At 44.8% G+C, this 17,356-nt stretch overlaps 1 protein-coding gene across 1 annotated transcript in view; it reads left to right on the top strand.

Moving 5' to 3' along the window:
* Positions 1-1,360: 1,360 nt before the first annotated feature.
* LOC144108546 (uncharacterized) overlaps positions 1,361-17,356 on the top strand; it is a 28,665-nt gene continuing 12,669 nt past the window's right edge. Inside the window, exon 1 of the mRNA XM_077641758.1 lies at positions 1,361-1,403. Coding sequence (XP_077497884.1) covers positions 1,361-1,403 — 43 coding nt within the window. The remainder of the gene's footprint in view (positions 1,404-17,356) is intronic.

Genomic DNA, 17,356 nt, shown 5'->3' with positions numbered 1-17,356 from the left:
GATTCCCCGGTAGAGGGCGGTAGAAGGGTCACGCCAAGTGAAGTCGAGCGATTTAAACTGCCATTGTGACGTCAGTCTGAGGGGAATGTAAGCCGGAGCCCTGCGTTCAATGGGTGACCGATTTCTCGCGATAAATCAATATTTAACTTCCACCTGCCAGGGTGGGCACGCTTCTTATCCAGTGCGCGGAACGCACTTAATGTTACAGACGACAAACAGCGCCTACTTGCCCGATACACCACAGCTTTCGTTCTCTAACCAGGTTCAGCAGTAGTTAAACCAAAGCTAATTTTTGTTATCCCAGTAATTCTCTCACAGTCATTGATTCGAGCCCTTTCCGACAACAAGCAGTAGAGGTTATTTGGCGCGCACAAATTTATCTCTAAGGCCCCACATAATCTTCACGAGGCAGGGATAGCGACGAGTGTCTGATTGTATAAGGGTCTGTGCCATGCTCCAGTTTGTTTCGAGAAGCAAGCTGTTGAACCTCTGCCCCGAGGGATACACGTATTCCATGCATGGGCACGCTGCAAGAGTGCGATCTCGTGACCACCTCATGCCTCCACGTAGTATCTCACGCTACTCTTTGTAATCGGGCGAAGCGTGAAATTATAAGACGCCAACAATCATGCGGAAAGGCATCTGAAGAAAACAAACTGCACTTCTTCGTCCTGTCTCGCTGCTTTCGATTGCACTTTGTCAATTTCACTTTCCAGCCACTTTGACATCGGTGTCATTAAGCATAAGAGATACGTTGTCGGTGTCTCGGCAAGGGTTTGTTATCTAGAAATCAACGCAATGCCAGCGCCAACACCTCGAGCGCCTGCGCAGATCTCGAGTTGAGTACGCACTGCAGAATGCAGGAATTAGCGTATTTCCATTGCCACAAAACAGATACAATCAGAAGTCAAGAAACGGAAATGTCAGAACATCCCTAACCTTCTCCCCCTATCCTCTCTTCCTGTCCCATCACCACTTTCATTTCATTTCTCCATTCTGCCTGCTATCCTTTATTTCCGCTGCCCCAGCTCAGGTGCTTCAGTATCGATGGCAGATGCCGGGGCTAGCAAAAATCTTTTCCTTCCTTTTTACTATTCTTTTTAATAAAACCACTACCACCACCACCACCACCTAACCTATCGTTTTTTACTGTCGCTCCCCTCTTTCTTTCTGTCTTACTATCCTCTGCCTATCCATTTGATATCTGCTAGCCGCAGCTCAGGTGCTTTCGGTTTCGATGGCAGATGCCGCGGCTAGCAACATCTTTCTACCTCCGCTTCAACGCGTTTGCATTAAATGCCCCCTCATGCAGACAAACCGGCGACGGTGTTGTCAGCGTTGTGTGCGAAAAATCACAGGCATGACTGTAGCAGGTGGTCCTCAGAAAGCAATCCAGGAGACAGGTGGGCCAGCTAGGTAACACGACCTTGCTAATTCATCGCAACATGCCCACCGGATAGCGAGAAAACTGCCCGCCGGGGCGGGTGGCACTTAAAATAATGATTGCTCTTTCGGAAAGAGCAACGATGTCCCACACGAGGCCTAGCAGAGGGAGCATCTTCCATCGCAAGGCAGTAGCGCATCGCTTAGCCGCTGCACCACTGCCCCAGCAGGGGTATGACAACTCCCAGGGATCTATGAATGTGAAGTAGAGAAGGACCTTCTGCATATATGGGATACAACCAATTACGCTATCGCATTATACCCTTACGCGAAACTTAAGTTTTTCATCCTAGCTTTTTTTATTCTATCAATAAAACAACTTTCTGCGTCCCAGAGCTTAACTCAAAGGCAACCATCCCGAAGTATATGATGCATTGCGTCATTTCTCCAATCATTGAGGGAATCAGCGAGCGTCAAATATACTTCAACAGTATTGGAGGTTTAACACAATTTTCAGACAAGCTAGATTGTTCTTAGATTCAGAAAGTAGTATATCGCATTCGCAGGACCGAGACAAATCCCGTGTGCTTTTGTGTGTGTCTAACAAATGCGCTATACAGCTTCATATTTTTGAGGACTGCTTCCATCTGTACATCTGGCGCTTCGCGTTACATAAATACCTCGTTGACGATGTAATCGACAAATGCGAATCTGCACTGGTCCTGAAGCGTAACTGATAGCAGCCTTTCTTAATGGCAGAATATCTAGAAGAACACACAACTCGCTTTCTGTTGTTCGAGTGGTAGTATCGCACCTTTTTTTTTTTTTTTACAGCGGCAATCAGTCCAGCAAGAGGTTTGTAAGGCAGGTTAATATTGCTTGCAATTCCAATGAGGGCATTACTGTCCTTTCTACTCACAATTCCAGGCTCAGCAACCACCCCGACAAGATGCCCGAAACTTATTTCAAACCTACCCCGGAGCTAACTGAAAAGAAATTTGTAGACTTCGCGGAAGAATTCGCTACCAAGACAGATTCTCGCGATGCAGGTCATATTCGCTGCAGCGGAAAAATACTTGAGTTCGAGGCACAAAAGTCAGTCTCAGTTGAGCCTCAGTGAGAAAATTACGAATCATTCGAGCGTCGTGAAAGTTGCCGGAGAGCAGATATAGGACTAGTTTGATATAGGCAACGCGCTCCTAACTTCTATCTTTAGTTAAAGGAAACACTTCACCTGTAAAATGCATGCATGTCGTGTCAACTTCGCGACCTGAATAGGATAATTCTTACCTTGTAAAAAAAGGGAATGTCGATTCGCCAAAAAAATGAAAAAGAGTGAACTGGTGAGCAGCAGCTGATTGATCTACGATAGCGTTGAATCTGACACCAGATTGTATTTCGAAGGCACAAACCGCCCCGAAATCTGACGTGTCAAAGCGGTATGACACTCGAAGCTGCGTTGAGTAAGCATTGTAAAAAAAGTAAGCTAACAATGGTAAAGGCATACTCTTACCAATGAAATATCGGCTGGAATACCTAAATTTTCAGTAGCGAGAACACGTAAAGTGATTCAGTTAAATTGAGAACTTTATTTCACAGCGTACGTAAAAGAAATTGCAGGTTGAAACTAAAAGCATTGATACCGTCATATACAGCAGAATAAGTGATGGTAGGTCGCAAAGATAACGACAAAAGAAACTTTTTCGCACATGCTAGCATCGCAAAAAGAACACGAGTTTTTTATAGCACGAGTATCGAGATTTCCAAACATTTCTAGAATATTCTGACACAATGCATTGCAGAACTATTAGCAAAGAAAACTTTTCAGAACGTTGCACTGGCCGCTGACGCACCCTACGGCGACAGTTTTAAAAAAAGCGAGAATCCAGAACAATCACAAGCACTTCTGAGAAAGTCTGTTTCGAATGGTAAAAACAATCCTTAAAGAGTTTGTTAGTCACGCACAGATAAATTTTCAATGCTGGGGACTCAGCCCTGAGGATCAATCTGAAACCATCACGAGTTCGGTGATATACGTGCCATCTTCGCGGCTGCGTTGTTTGCTCTAAACATTTCTGTTGAAGTCAGGAGACCATGAAACTGGCACTCTTCCGCTGCTCCCGGGAGTCGTTATTTGGAATCAGAGAAGTCCTCGCTGGCCTTTGCTGGCTAAAGTTGAGTCTTGACCCTGGCGAACACAAAGCTCACGAAATCCAGTGCCACACGCAGCGAATCTGCAAAGGGAACGTGCGAAGTAGTCATTGCTTGTTCCAATTTTTGGCGGGCATTTTCTATTTGATCCACAAGAACCTGCACGTCGCTGGCCCGTAGAAATATTCCCACTGGATCCCCGCAAGCGTAAAAATGGTGGCGCATGTCTTTGTTGACTACGCTACCATTGCACTTGAAACACGTTGTCTCCTCGAAAGTACATGTTTCACGTAAGTGCTTGTTCAAATCTATCAAGCGGCCAACATGCTGGCAACCCAGACCACGGTTGGAACAGCGCACCGCCTTGTCGGTAACATTGTTCGAGAACGCATAGGTTTGGTCGGAAGACAGCTGTTCGCTGTCGAGCACGCACTCTGCATTCGGCACCTTGAATGCCTCCTCGTGACAATGATAGCAGATGACGTGCCGGCAGGACAGCAGGAACAAGTCAGGGGCGACCAGGCCGCACCATCTGCAGAACTGCGTCGTCTCGAGTTCGTCCAGAAATTCGACCGTCTTCCATTCCGGAAAGCCGCGGTACTCTACGCGGAACGCCAACCGCTGCCGCCAAAGAGACATGACCTCTTGCTTACTTCTCCCACACCGTTGCGTTACCAGCGATGAAAGCGAATGCAGCGATCGAGACGCCTTCGAAGATCCCTCTTGAAGGCTCTACGTTGTTCAGGGCGTTCCCCAAAGAGCTCTGATGTCTTGCAGCGCGCGTTTCTGCACTGAGTCAACAGAGCTGTCGCTAGCCGCTCTCCTGGGGGAGTTGGTCTTTGCTTCTTTCTCGAGCCCAATAAATCCTCCTGAGTGAAGTAAAACTGGGAACCGGTCCGCATATCATTCTTATAAGGAAAAAAACGGATAAGAAACGCAGGTGCGTTATGTCACCCAACAATTATCGCTCTTTGATTGGATGCTTTTCGACTAGTGAGGCTCTGAATGCAACAACTTAAACAAATTATCAGTGACCTGGCCACTCAAGCTGGTACCTGTTTCCGATGTGCTGATAGTACTGATTATGATAATGTGCTGTGCTTGCGCGTGTATATGACACACCTGAAACGAGTGATTTTGGATTGTCGTTTCTGTAACTTACATTTTAGTCCTTCAGACGGAAGCATATGCGTATCATGAGATTATTTACGATGATAAATAGCGGCGCACGTCCGGTCAGCACATGTTTCCTTGTTAAAGAAACCCTATTATAACAAATAACATATCGTCGCCTTCTTGGTGGGTTAACGCTGTCAGCCTCCGCATCGTCACGCAGCAAAACCGATGATGGAACGTGCGAAAAGGCAGCAGACAGTGCAATGCTACGCAATTTCTCCCTGGCCAAAAGTGGTAAATTGTGCTACGCCAGAAATTAGCGACAAGTGAAGCTTTCAAAGCCACAAAGCTGTTTCTCATTTCTGGTTTAGTATCTATCAACCTCTGTTTTGTTGTATCCACATATGCGTTTCTTTTCACAATACTCTTGTAAAAGTTGTTCTTTATTTTAAGGTGATTTTTACTGCAGTTATGGCTGTTGCAAATGACCCAGCCAGGAAAAGGAACAGCGCCTGCTGTAGCCTTTTTTGCGAGAACTCTTTCTGCATTTTGGTCTAAAGTCGATAGAGCATGCACCAATAAAAGAGCCTCGCGATATCTGGCTACACGAAACCCCCCCCCCCTTTTTTTTTTCTTGGGGGGGGGGGGGGGGGGCATAACAAAAATGTTCTCTCTGCTTAGACTTACAACATTTAAATTTCACCACTAATGTGGCATTTTTTTTTATCCAACTGACCATGATATGGATGCATTGAAATATGTGTTTTACACCAACCCTTTAAAAAGAGCACCTTTCAGGTCTTGCCGCAAGTGTCTAAGCCACATTCACAATCCCTTGCCCTTAATCACAGGTATACCAGAAGGCAAATAACAGGAGTTATGATGGGTTTGTTGGCAGGTACATACTAAAGAAGCGATCATTAATTGTGGCAAACGAAAGTATAAGAGATTATTCGTTACTTTTGTGATAGCTTTGAATACCACAAGCTAGCATACGCAAAGCATTACCGCAACAGCGTTTTGTATATGCTGCATAACAAAGAAAACGTCAGGGCTAATGCCAGACACAAACTTATCTAGCTGCTGCAAGTATTCAGTAGTTAGCGACGTTGACAAATCAGCGGAGTCTGGAAGAGAGTTTCAGTCATTGCAGCTTTAAACAACGTAACAACAATCATATTGTTGTTAGTTTTGTTTTCTTTATTTTTCTGCTTCTTGTGTTAGATTGTTTTTTTTTGCCTTTTCATGTCATTTCCCGCGGCTCGTGTTCTGTTTGCATTTTGGCATTTATGCTCAATTTGTGATCTGTTTCTGTAATCCACTCCTGCTTGGACCTCACGGCCTGCTGTATGTCATAAATAAAAATAATAAAAATAAATAAAGTAAATTTCGTACGGCCGGTAATCGAATAGATTACTATGGCGATGCCTTGATATTTCATTAGTTTTGATTTCAAAGTTATCTTATTTGTTAATTTTAAGAATGTTGCTACTAACGAGGTAAAAGGAATTTCAATCTTTCATACTTGATTCTTGCTTCTAGCGACGGAAGTTGAGCTTTCCTACAGAATTCTGGTAAAAAAATGAAAAAAGATAAACCTTGCAGCAAGTCGCTGTATACTATCTTAGGACTACTGGATTAGGTGTAAGGATCACGTACTATTTTGGCGTATTCAATTACCGCTCTAACAACAGTTTTGTATGCGAGGCACATTACATCTGGTAACACCGAGCGGGCAGAGCGCCTCTCAGGGTACGTAGCATCCTTTGTCACACTCTTCTTAAAAGGAATCACCAACTGTTAAATAAGTATAGGCATCTAACTTCTGGGTGCGTGTTTTCTTGTTTGTAATAATGCGTAAGTCATTCTCATACACGGATTACAACCTTGTATTCTGCTGGGACCGCTAAATAATTTATAATCGCATTTATTTTTGTCCTGTTTCAGGTTCAACAGTCGAATGAGGACTGTGACATCAACGTGTGCTTACAGGTCACGGGAGACACTGAATTAACAGCAATATAATCGCTGCTTCCACATTCGTTGTCATTCTGGCAATTGAGAGAGGCTGGCTTGAGCACTACAGTAAGTTATAACGATGAATCAGCGATTATATGGACGTTTTTTCATGCCTCACGTGACACAGAATCAGTCTTTGAGGTAATAACCGTCTTTAAGCTTTTGAAACCGAAACAGTAGGACAGAAAAAATCTGATTATAAACTATTTATCGGTCCTAGGCGCATATCACATGGAGATTCACACACGGTAGCGTCTGCCGCGTCATTGCAGAGAAGAATGCATGCCACCAAAATTAGGTGCCTGTACTCCTTTAACAAACAGCCGCCTCAAAGAGTACTCTGTGAAACGAGAAAAATGTTTCGGAAAGTTTTGCTTCTAGTCGTTTCTATGGGCAACGCTCCCGTTCCGCACCCGCAGCGAGGAATCCCTCCCATGCGTAGGTGTTTTCAAATATAGATCGCCTTAGAAATAACGCTACATACTTTCACAACCTGTACTAGGATGAATTTGGTTGTTCAGCACGAAGAGATGACATCGCAGGTGCAATACAACATCTGAAAACTGCTCTGAAATCTCCTACTTCCAGGTATTCCTATCGTTGCTAAGCCTACTTTATATATATATATATATATATATATATATATATATATATATATATATATATATATATATATATATATATATATATATATATATATATATATATTTTCGGAGGCGGTAGCAATTTGGCTGTCATCCGAATACAGGTGTGCATTTATCCAGTAAGCATTTTCACTTGCATAAATCAGTGGCTTAAGGGCACTATTGCGTTGACCTAAAGGCAAAAAGCTTAGACGCGGATCCGAAAAATGAGGCAAACGGACAGAAACGCGGGAACTGACGCTACATAAAGTGAAAAAAGAAGTTGGCCGCGTCGATTTGAAGAACAGCTAAGAAAAGTCGACAACAGTTACCTGCGGCAGTTTCGACCAGTGAACAGCACGACCAACAAAGAACGACCAATGCTTGTGTCGCTGCCATGCAACCAAATGATAGCCTTCGGAAGCAGCGGCCGATTGACGAGGAGGGATGAACACATTATTAATGCGAAGCGCCTTATATGGCTTATCAGCAACGAAACCCGGCGTTGTCATCGTTGACCGTGAAAGAGGTCTGAAAAATTCAGTAAGCATTCAGTAAGGGGTAGGGTGTGTGTGTGTGTGTGTGTGTGTGTGTGTGTGTGTGTGTGTGTGTGTGTGTGTGTGTGTGTGTGTGTGTGTGTGTGTGTGTGTGTGTGTGTGTGTGTGTGTGTGTGTGTGTGTGTGTGTGTGTGTGTGTGTGTGTGTGTGTGTGTGTGTGTGTGTGTGTGTGTGTGTGTGTGTGTGTGTGTGTGTGTGTGTGTGTGTGTGTGTGTGTGTGTGTGTGTGTGTGTGTGTGTGTGTGTGTGTGTGTGTGTGTGTGTGTGTGTGTGTGTGTGTGCGGGGGGGGGGTGCCCCCAACCTAACCGGAAGTGATAGCCGGATGTGACACGGTAGCTTGGTTAAAGCGGCTGTTTGTATGAAGTTGTTCGTCGTGTGGCCTTTCCAAAGGCCTTCACGCCAAGGTCTTTGACCTAGAGGCATTTACCGAAAATGCATTTAAGGCAATAATACTGGTTAGCAACTCGCACAAACTTGAGGGCAATTCTGTCTCAGGGCACTGAGGGGACTTTAGTCTGCTTGCGTGCAAGATTGCGAAATGCATTTAACTTTTTAGAACGTGGTTTTTTCCACGGCGCCTGTAGGCATTGCATTTTTTTCTGTTTTTATTTGTTCTGTGTAGTGTCATGTTTTAGTGTTTAGTGTCAATATTTTGTGTCATGTTTTACTCTTTATTATTTATTATTTTTATTTACTCCGTCCGTAATTTTTGACGGACGGATGGCCGGCAGGACGAACAGAAGGCCGGACGAACGGGCCGACAGACAGACAACGAACAGCCATTACAGGCTTTCGCCTCAGAACGACGCAGCGCGTCTACAGTAATGCAGAGAACTTGTGGCGCACCATGGGTTAGAGTCCTTTTTTTTTCGCTGAATATGAAGCTTCTTTATACTTCAGTGGAATTCGTATGCGGTTAGGTGAATTCTGTAGTGACTCGAGCCAGGTTCTATTTTACAAACTTGGGCAATGGCGGGATACAAATGATCGAAGCTGGCCAGCTGTTTCACGTGAGCATTATAAATCCACTTCGCGTTGATTCAAGTGAATTGTTTTGTCGCGTGTTGCCAAAGCTTTCAAAAAAACCATCCACTGAGGCATTCGCCATACTGAACGTTTATTTTCGAAATTCCTTGAATTTTCTTAATTCTTTCTAGTACACTTATTGGAAATGTTGCTATGGGCATATGACCTGTAAAGAAGCACTCTCTTCCAAGAGCAAAGATATCGCTTTTCTGACTGTATTAAACATGGTAACGGAACTACCCGTCGAATTAAAGAATGTGCTCTCCATATGTGGGTTGCAGTGCTTAAGGGAACCTTCATTTCGTGCTAACAGACTCTAGTGTGTAGTAGCTAAGCGAGTGAAAAAAACATAATGCACCATTCGATTTTCTCAAAACAAGACCACACGCGCGCCAGCAAGGCGAAGTGGTTTTGAGCTGAATACCGTTGATTTCAGAGGACTGTGCAGGGTTCTTCCGCTACGAATACGGAGCCTATAAAGAGCAAAGGAATAATCTTTATCCGTGTTTACGACGCTTTGTACTTATTTTACCAACGATTGAACTGCTTCTAGGGGGCTGGAACCAGTCGCCAGTTACATGGCCGCAATGGTATATATTGGCTTTAGGCACAAAATTAGACGCAGCACCAAGCCTACCCGTCTAAGAAATTCGTTCCTGATTTAAATTTTATTTCAATAGAGACAGGTTAGCATAGAGACGAAGCACACATAGCTCATGTTACGTGCTACTTCCACGCCAACAGCAGCTGTGGAGTACGCCAAGCCTCAAGAACACCCGCACTGTATGAAAAATTCGCGCCAGCAACCCGGACACAAAGACCGCCTAAGATAAAGGAACGCAGTAATCAAGGCCTGGCTCTCCTGCTGTTTGACACGCTTTGTTTCATGGAGTGCAGGGCATCAGACAGCCGCCGGAAGGTCATATTTGGGGTCAAACTGTGGCAGCCACGTCTACACCTCTTGAGATAATCATTGCTCAGATACTTGAAAGCCATCAAAACCGGTGTTATCACCTATCTGATGCATTTTTTTAACATTAAAGAGTTCCCACCGTCTAGCGTCTGCAAAGCCACAGATTTTAACTGCCCTTTCTCCCGGGGCTTTTATCTTGCCCTAAGATCAGGCTCTTCCTCATAGCCCTATCACTCCCCGGTGCAACCTTCGCTATCTCCTGCCGCACCGCTTCTTCGATGCATTGCATCAGCGAGGCGAAACCAGGAACTTGATGTCTCATACGAACTACCTCTAGGGGGCGACCACTATCTTGCTGTCTCTGTAAGCGGTGGGGTCAACAAGCACTACTACGAGCCTGCTTCTAGTGACAGGTTTCATCAAGCGTACGGAACGGTACCGCGTTCATCAACCGACACTCCGTAGGTATAACAAGGACAGGTTTCTAATTGCAACAGCCTTTACTGCGGCATCACTGCAAGTGAGTAACGCCAGAAGTCTCCACTACGAACTATCTAAAGCTGAATGAATTGGGTTGCTCTTTTATAAGCATAGCGTTTGAAAGCCCCTGCAGAGATTCCTTGCAATTTATTTTAATCCGCCAAGAATGATCAGGCTAGATACCACCTCGCTGTGTTACATACGCCTACACGTCTGTCTAGACAACTTCACTCTCGCACCTGGAAATGCAGGGGCGTTCTTGAGAGGGGCATAGAGATGAAAACACCGCATTATTGTGCAAACATGGACGCATAAATCAGAGTTTACATGCCGGCAACCACAAAGCTACACCCAGCCCAGCGAGAAGGGTTTTTGCCATTAACATTCAATACATAACGTTGCTGGTGCGTTCTAGACAAGTTTGTGGACGCCTGTACAAGTTGCTCTCGTCAGTATGGCGCCGCAAGGGGGATGAGCATATTTTTGTGAATAACGCACGTCGGTTAAGCGAAATCATTAAAAGAATATGCGCCATATTCTCTTCAGCACAATATGTCGTTTATCTTCACAGCGTTGAAATAATTGAAAGGGTTCAAGTATTTTTCCTGACATTCCTGTTGAATCCATAACGGTTCTAGTATAACAGTCACATGGTACTCTCACGCTTTCGTGCTTCGGAGATCAGATGGATGATCAAGAAAATGCAAATTGCGGTGATCATGAAAATTATCAGCTAAAAACAGATCTGTTGAGTACTGCATATTTCTATAAGCCTTTGCTTACTACGCTAAAATAACTGAGCAACAAAGTGTACAGAAATGAGGGACTCGTTAGGACATATGAGCAAAGTCAACAGCCACCAACACCTAGATTTGCATAGCAGAATGTTTTCTTTTTAATTTGTGAAGTCGATCAATGATCTTTTCTGTCTGGTTTATAAGGTTTTAATGTCCCAAATCGACTGTGGCTATCAGGGGCACCGTAATTCAATTTTCGATAATTTAGTCCACCTGGGGTTTTTTAAAGTGTACTGACATTGCACAGTGCGCGACTCTCTTTTTGCCTCCAGCGAATGATGACCGTCGCGGTCGAGATCTAACACGCGTCTATAGCGTCAGCAACCCAACACCAGGATCACTTAGCCACCATAGCAGCGGTTGGTCAATGGAAAATCAGCAATGTGATCATCACCTACCAGGGAGATGGTGGGTTAAATAATCTACAGAGAATTTTTGCAATGTCTGACTCAGTGCGGAAGAATGGATTTATTTTTGCTACGCAGAAGACGACGATCAGCGGGTAGTGCCACGGGACTGACCGCTCGCGCTAGGCCAGCTTGTAGGAGATACACTAGACGATATTGCTATGCTCTGAGCCTCCGGATTTAATGTCACGTAGAAGACGACGAAGAGCAGGCAGTGTTCCGGAATGCCATGCCTTACGAACGACGAAGAAGAAGAATAAATTGCGAGATGGATCGCCGATATTGCTGTGATCATGTAAATTGTCAGCCAAAAAACAGGTATTTTTATTACTGAATAGCCTCTGTTTACTGCGCTAAAATAACTGAGCAGAAAAGTGTATGAAAATGAGGAACTTGTTAGGACATTTTTAAGAGCGAAGTTAACAGCCACCAAATCCAAGAGATGCAAAGAAGAATGTTTTCCTTTTAATTTCTGAAGTCGATCGATGATCTTTCCTGCCTGTTCTATGGGATATAGACAAACCTGGGTTCCTTAAAGTCCACTGACATCGCACAGTGCGCGAGTCTCTGGCATTTCGCCTCCATCCAATAACGACCCTCGCGGTCGAGGTCTAACCCGCGTCTATAACGCCAGCAACCGAACACCAGGATCACTTACACCTCCACCGACACCCTTCATAGCTACAGTTGCTTGAGAGATTATAACCCCATCAAACAGGCAGAAAAGATTGTTGATCGACTCCACAAATTAAAAGGAAAGCATTCTCCTCTCTTTCCGGCGGTTCGCTGCTCAGGGAAAGCAGCACATGGAGGTCCCTCTTTCCAGGTTACGACCCCCTCTGTCTTTTCCAGTTCTTCTCTCGTTCGGTGCGAGCGCACAGGGATTCCCGTTAAGCAGTGTTTGCGGCTACCTTCATGATAACATAAGTGCAATTGATCGATAACCATGTTAGCTGTATACAAAATTCTGTCGCATGTCCAAAAATGCTTAATTCAATTCCTGATAATTCATATTTCTTTTTCATTTGAATTTTTCAAATTTTTATGTTGATTCCGTCTTCTCACGTCTATTTTACCTCGCGAAAATACTTCATTGGCATTTTCCACTGTACCTTGGCCAATCTCCCCGCGTAGGTATATGCCATATTTACTGACGTGAAAAAGAAGACCGCCGACCCGAACCTGCCGGCTCCCGCCACTCTTCTTGTATTCGACCTTGTTGCCTCCACTGGACTCCCTCTTCTCTGTTCTACGGTGGGTCCTTTCACGTGCTGAAGTTATGGCCAGGTGCTGTTTTTTATCGCTGAAACTGTAGTCAGGTTAAATGTCATCTTAGGCTTCGATCTATGTCTCTAGCGTCCCCGGCTTGGAGTACGGCCCTCTGGTTCGCCAGCCTGCTGGGCCAAATTTCGCCTCTGCAATCATTCGGACGGATCGGCGTCAGTGACATTCCAGTGGCGCTTATTCCTACTGTAGACGGAGCTGAAGGCAGCTGAAGGCTATTACCGGCCGCCACCTGGAGATCTCTGATGTGCGTCATTTCGGCCGGAAGGGCATTCTGCGCCGAGCCTCGGATGTGCAGTGCATGGCGTACTTCCTGCATTGCACATCATGCGCGTCGTTTTTGGGTAGTCCTTTAATACCAGAGCAACTCGCTTGTTCAAAAGGCATCACCCGCGGAGTGGACCCATCGGCCTCTCCTCAGGAATTGCGTGAGGGTTTTAAGGACGCTTGTGTTGGTGTATTATCGGTATTCCGCTGTACCAGAGATACAAATGGTTCTCGTGTACCGACAGAGCTCGTGATAACATTTTCAGGATATCCGTGCCCCCCTGAGCTTAAAGTTTGACCCATGGTATACCGTTTCGAATCACTTCAGCCTCGTTCTTTCAAATTCAAAAATTGCTGGCCCTTTGCTCATAGCAACGAAGCTTGCAAATCTGCGATGGATTACCGACTTTGCGGCGACAACTATTCATCAGACATTTGAAGATCTATGCAATCTCTGTCGCGGCGTTCATCTCGCTGATGCCGGCTGTCCCAAATGTTCTGATGAGCAGAGTGTGTTGGACGTCTTTCAGCAGAGAAGGTGCTCCGGAACTGATGACTATGAACTATTAGACAGGAAAAGGCATCGTTATGCGGGCCTTACTAGGTCTTTGGGTCTGATTCCGAAGCAGTACTGATTGAGTCTGTGGTCTCAGCCGTTGAGAAGGCGCTAGCAGGCGTTGCGGATCCTGTGTTGGCTACCTTCACTGAGCCACTCTCAAAGGTCATTTCTAGTCAGTTTTGCTCCTTCACCTGCTGGTTTTCCCGCTCCACCAAATAGTCCTTCCCATAGAATCCCTGGTGACTCTCCCCAGACTCCTTCCTATTCCTGCTGCGTCCTCGTCTGTGCCTTTACATGACGCCGGGGATACCGGCCTCTCTACCGTTTGCACTTCGGACTTCCAGATGGCGAGCACTTTCCAGAAACATTGAGCTCCTTCCACTGAGTCGAAGACTGCCACCCAAATAACAAAAGCAAGAAATGTTCCCCCGTAATCCACATAAATCTGATGTGCTAAAGAAGGCTGTAACAGCCTCTCTGCTTTTACAGTAACCATGGCAGGGTTAAAAAACTTCAATGCAATTGTTGTTCAGTTGCATCTTCTTTTCAAGATTTACAGAACCTTGTCTCCCAATTCGAACCAGACAATTTTATATCAAGAAACTTGGCTTACTCCTATTAGGCCATTCTCTCTTAAATATTTTCGAGTATTCCGAGCCGATCGCAATTATGGCCGGGGTGGTTGCTATTTAACATTTATTTCATCTAATATATTTCATCGGGCGCATATGTCACACCACATTCTAAGATGTGACTCCTAACTGTTGGCTGTTATTATCGCAATTCCACATTGTGCTAAACTTACTGTTGATAAAGTCTACATTTCTTCAGGTGACTAAAGCACAGATTATTTAAACAATATTTGCGCTCTAACTTCAGAGTGGCATTAGCTGGCGATTTCAGTTCTCATCGCGTAATTTGGAATTTCCGTACAGATGAATGTGGGCAGCTTCTTTGGCAAGGAACGTACGCAGGTGCAACAGTTCAGGAGTTAGTCACATGCGTGCCGATTCTCAGTCCGTCATTGACTTAACATTGGCAGCGAACGGAGTTAAGGTCTCTTCGTGGTCTGCAGTGGGTTGTGGCACTTCCTGTAATCATTTACCGATAACTTTTCATCATAGTAGCCTGTCCCCTTAGCGCGACTTTTTTTTACAGAAATTCGTCAACCGCGCACTTTTCAGAAAACTTCTGCAATCCTCTTTCTCCTCGATTGCATCATTTGATAACATGGATCCTGCTCAACAAGCTTTCACTTCCATGTAAGTCACCACTGAGCGTTCTGTGTTGATAGTGCAATCTTTAGTGAAAAATAATCAGCTCTCTCTGTGGTGGAATTATGAGTGTGAGAGAACATATCGAGATAGAATAGCTGCCTGGAAGAGTCTCTCTCGTAATCACTGCCCGCTGAATTGGACAAATTACAAATTTTTCGCGGCGTCTTTAAAAGGAGCATTCATAAGGCGAAGGAAGGAGGAGCACAATAAGAATTTGAGCAGTAATCTATTCCCCACAAATAATCTCATAGCTTTGTATCGGTTCATGGAATGCAGCCACAATTCGCCGTGCTCTCATGTAAAATTCACTTATGTTACCGCCCCGGGAAGCACAAAATCAACTTGACTAGATAGCGAAACGCTTTACTCTGGGCTTTCAATCGCGGTTGGTGGTTCCGTTCGTCCTACCCACACCGCGCGCAGACTACACTGCGGCTCGACCCTCTGAATTATTTTTAATAGTTTCTGACCTCAAACCTGCAGCTCCTGAATGCAGCGAGGTCGGTATCAGTATTTTGAAGTCTCTTGTTTAAGACTTTACCTCTGATGTATTACATATTTTTAATGTGTCCCTTGAGACAGCTTGGCTCCCTCCTGAATGGAAAATAGCGAAAATAATTTTACTTCTTAAAGAACCTAACAAGGGTTTTGCAATCAATTACATTCGGCAAATTTCCCCGTTGTCTAATTTAGGAAAACTTATTGAACGCACTGTTCACAGCCGTCTAATAATCACATTTTGGCATTACAAGCCTTAGTGCTTCTCGCTTAGGGTTTTGACGAGAGTGCTCGATCTGGACTGCTCCTTTAGATTTGGAAAGCCGAATTAGGGCTGCAAGGCTGTACAGAATTCAATAGTGTTGAACAACAAAAGCAGCACACGTAATTGGCCTAATATTGGAACAGGAAGGTTTCACATTGGTTCTATGTAGCACCAGCGTTTACCAATACATCTCCAATATTGGGCCGATCACTTGATCTACTTGGGAAGCTTGACGACATTCGGCCAGCTTTTTACGCTCTTGCATGGGCAGAGCAATTCCTAAAAGATTAAATTTTCCTTTTCTGACGCTTTCTTTATTTCCAAAACCTTTTCGCAGACTACAGATGTGCCTCAGGGACAGGTACTGTCACATTTCCTCTTTAACACACTCACGCGGGACATATCTATTAGTGTTGACATCAAAGTGTATGTGTATGCGCATGACATAGCCTTTTACGTATCAAGCAGAGATATTCATTCACGGCACTGGCTATTGCAACTATACCTCAATGCCCTGGGAGCCTACCTCAATGCTGTACAAGTTACAATCAATTCTTAACGTTAACATATCTTCCGTTCTTGTTTATCCACTGGCGTCCCCTCTTCGTATCTGTCTGCTGTATGGCGGCACCCAAATCGCACAAAATGAGTCCATAAAATATTCAGGCGCAATATACGACCCTGATTTAGACAAACTACCTCGTATGAAAAGTATTGTTCCGAAAGGTGAGCGGGCTCTCGGTCACCTGACGGCAATCAGCAGTAAGAAATTTCGTGTGTGCAAACACTGCAGAAACACTCTTATATTTCTCTCGGCATTATGTAAAACCAATTGTAGAGTTCGGCCGCGTTCTGTTCTCCGGTTTTCCTAGATGCAAATTTCAATACCTGGTGTTTTTGGAGAGGCGCGCTCTACGGCTTCACCTAGGTTTTCCAAAATCGGTGGGAAATTGTGCCCTCTTTCTGGAAGCCCGCGTACGAGACATGAACACTCGCGACCGGCTCCTCACATTGCGCACCTCCTTGAAGGGACTTCAGCCTATGCCTGGAGTGGCTCCACCAATTTTTTGACTAACCGAGCTTTGTTTCTAGAGAAACATTGGCCGCAATGCTACCTGATGCGTTTACAGTCTACCTGTTGTCTAGGATTAAAGTCTCGCTTAGGTCCGTGCAATGCATTAGCATTGTGTCAGCTGCTCCTGCTGTTTGCTTTGACCATACGCTGCAGCAGCGTGCAAAGAACTTGACTGGCAGTGTGCTAAATGGTCTCCTGGAAGAACATCTGTTCCAGAATCCGAGCCAAGTAATTTCTTTCACAGATGGCACTCAACATGGCGAAAACGCAGCAGTAAGTGTTTATCCCCACGCAATAGATTGAAGTTATTCCATCCCGGTCTCTGATTATACGTCAATTAATTCCGCCTGAATTTGTCGCTGTTCGTTTGGTCCTTAAAAAAATTCCCCGCTATAACACGTAATCATTTCCTCGGACTGTACCTCAGTCTTAGCAGCGCGTCTTTTTTACCGGTCCCTAAGGCACTTTGTGCCCTTTCTTGAGCATGAAGTTTGATTTCAGTGGATTCCAGGACACTATAGCATTATTCAAATTTGACGGTCAATTTCTCAGCAAAAGCCATCAATGGGCCTGTTTTCTGCGTCCTTCCAAACCGTAGCCTCCTGACCACGTCCCGATATGAACGTTTCCAAGTACACCAGAACCTGAGCCATGAGCCC

The sequence above is a fragment of the Amblyomma americanum genome, chromosome 10, assembly GCF_052857255.1.
Source record: "Amblyomma americanum isolate KBUSLIRL-KWMA chromosome 10, ASM5285725v1, whole genome shotgun sequence".
NCBI classification, from domain to species: domain Eukaryota; kingdom Metazoa; phylum Arthropoda; class Arachnida; order Ixodida; family Ixodidae; genus Amblyomma; species Amblyomma americanum.
The sequence above is the reverse complement of the archived record's forward strand: the minus strand, read 5'-3'. Positions and strand labels throughout refer to the sequence as shown.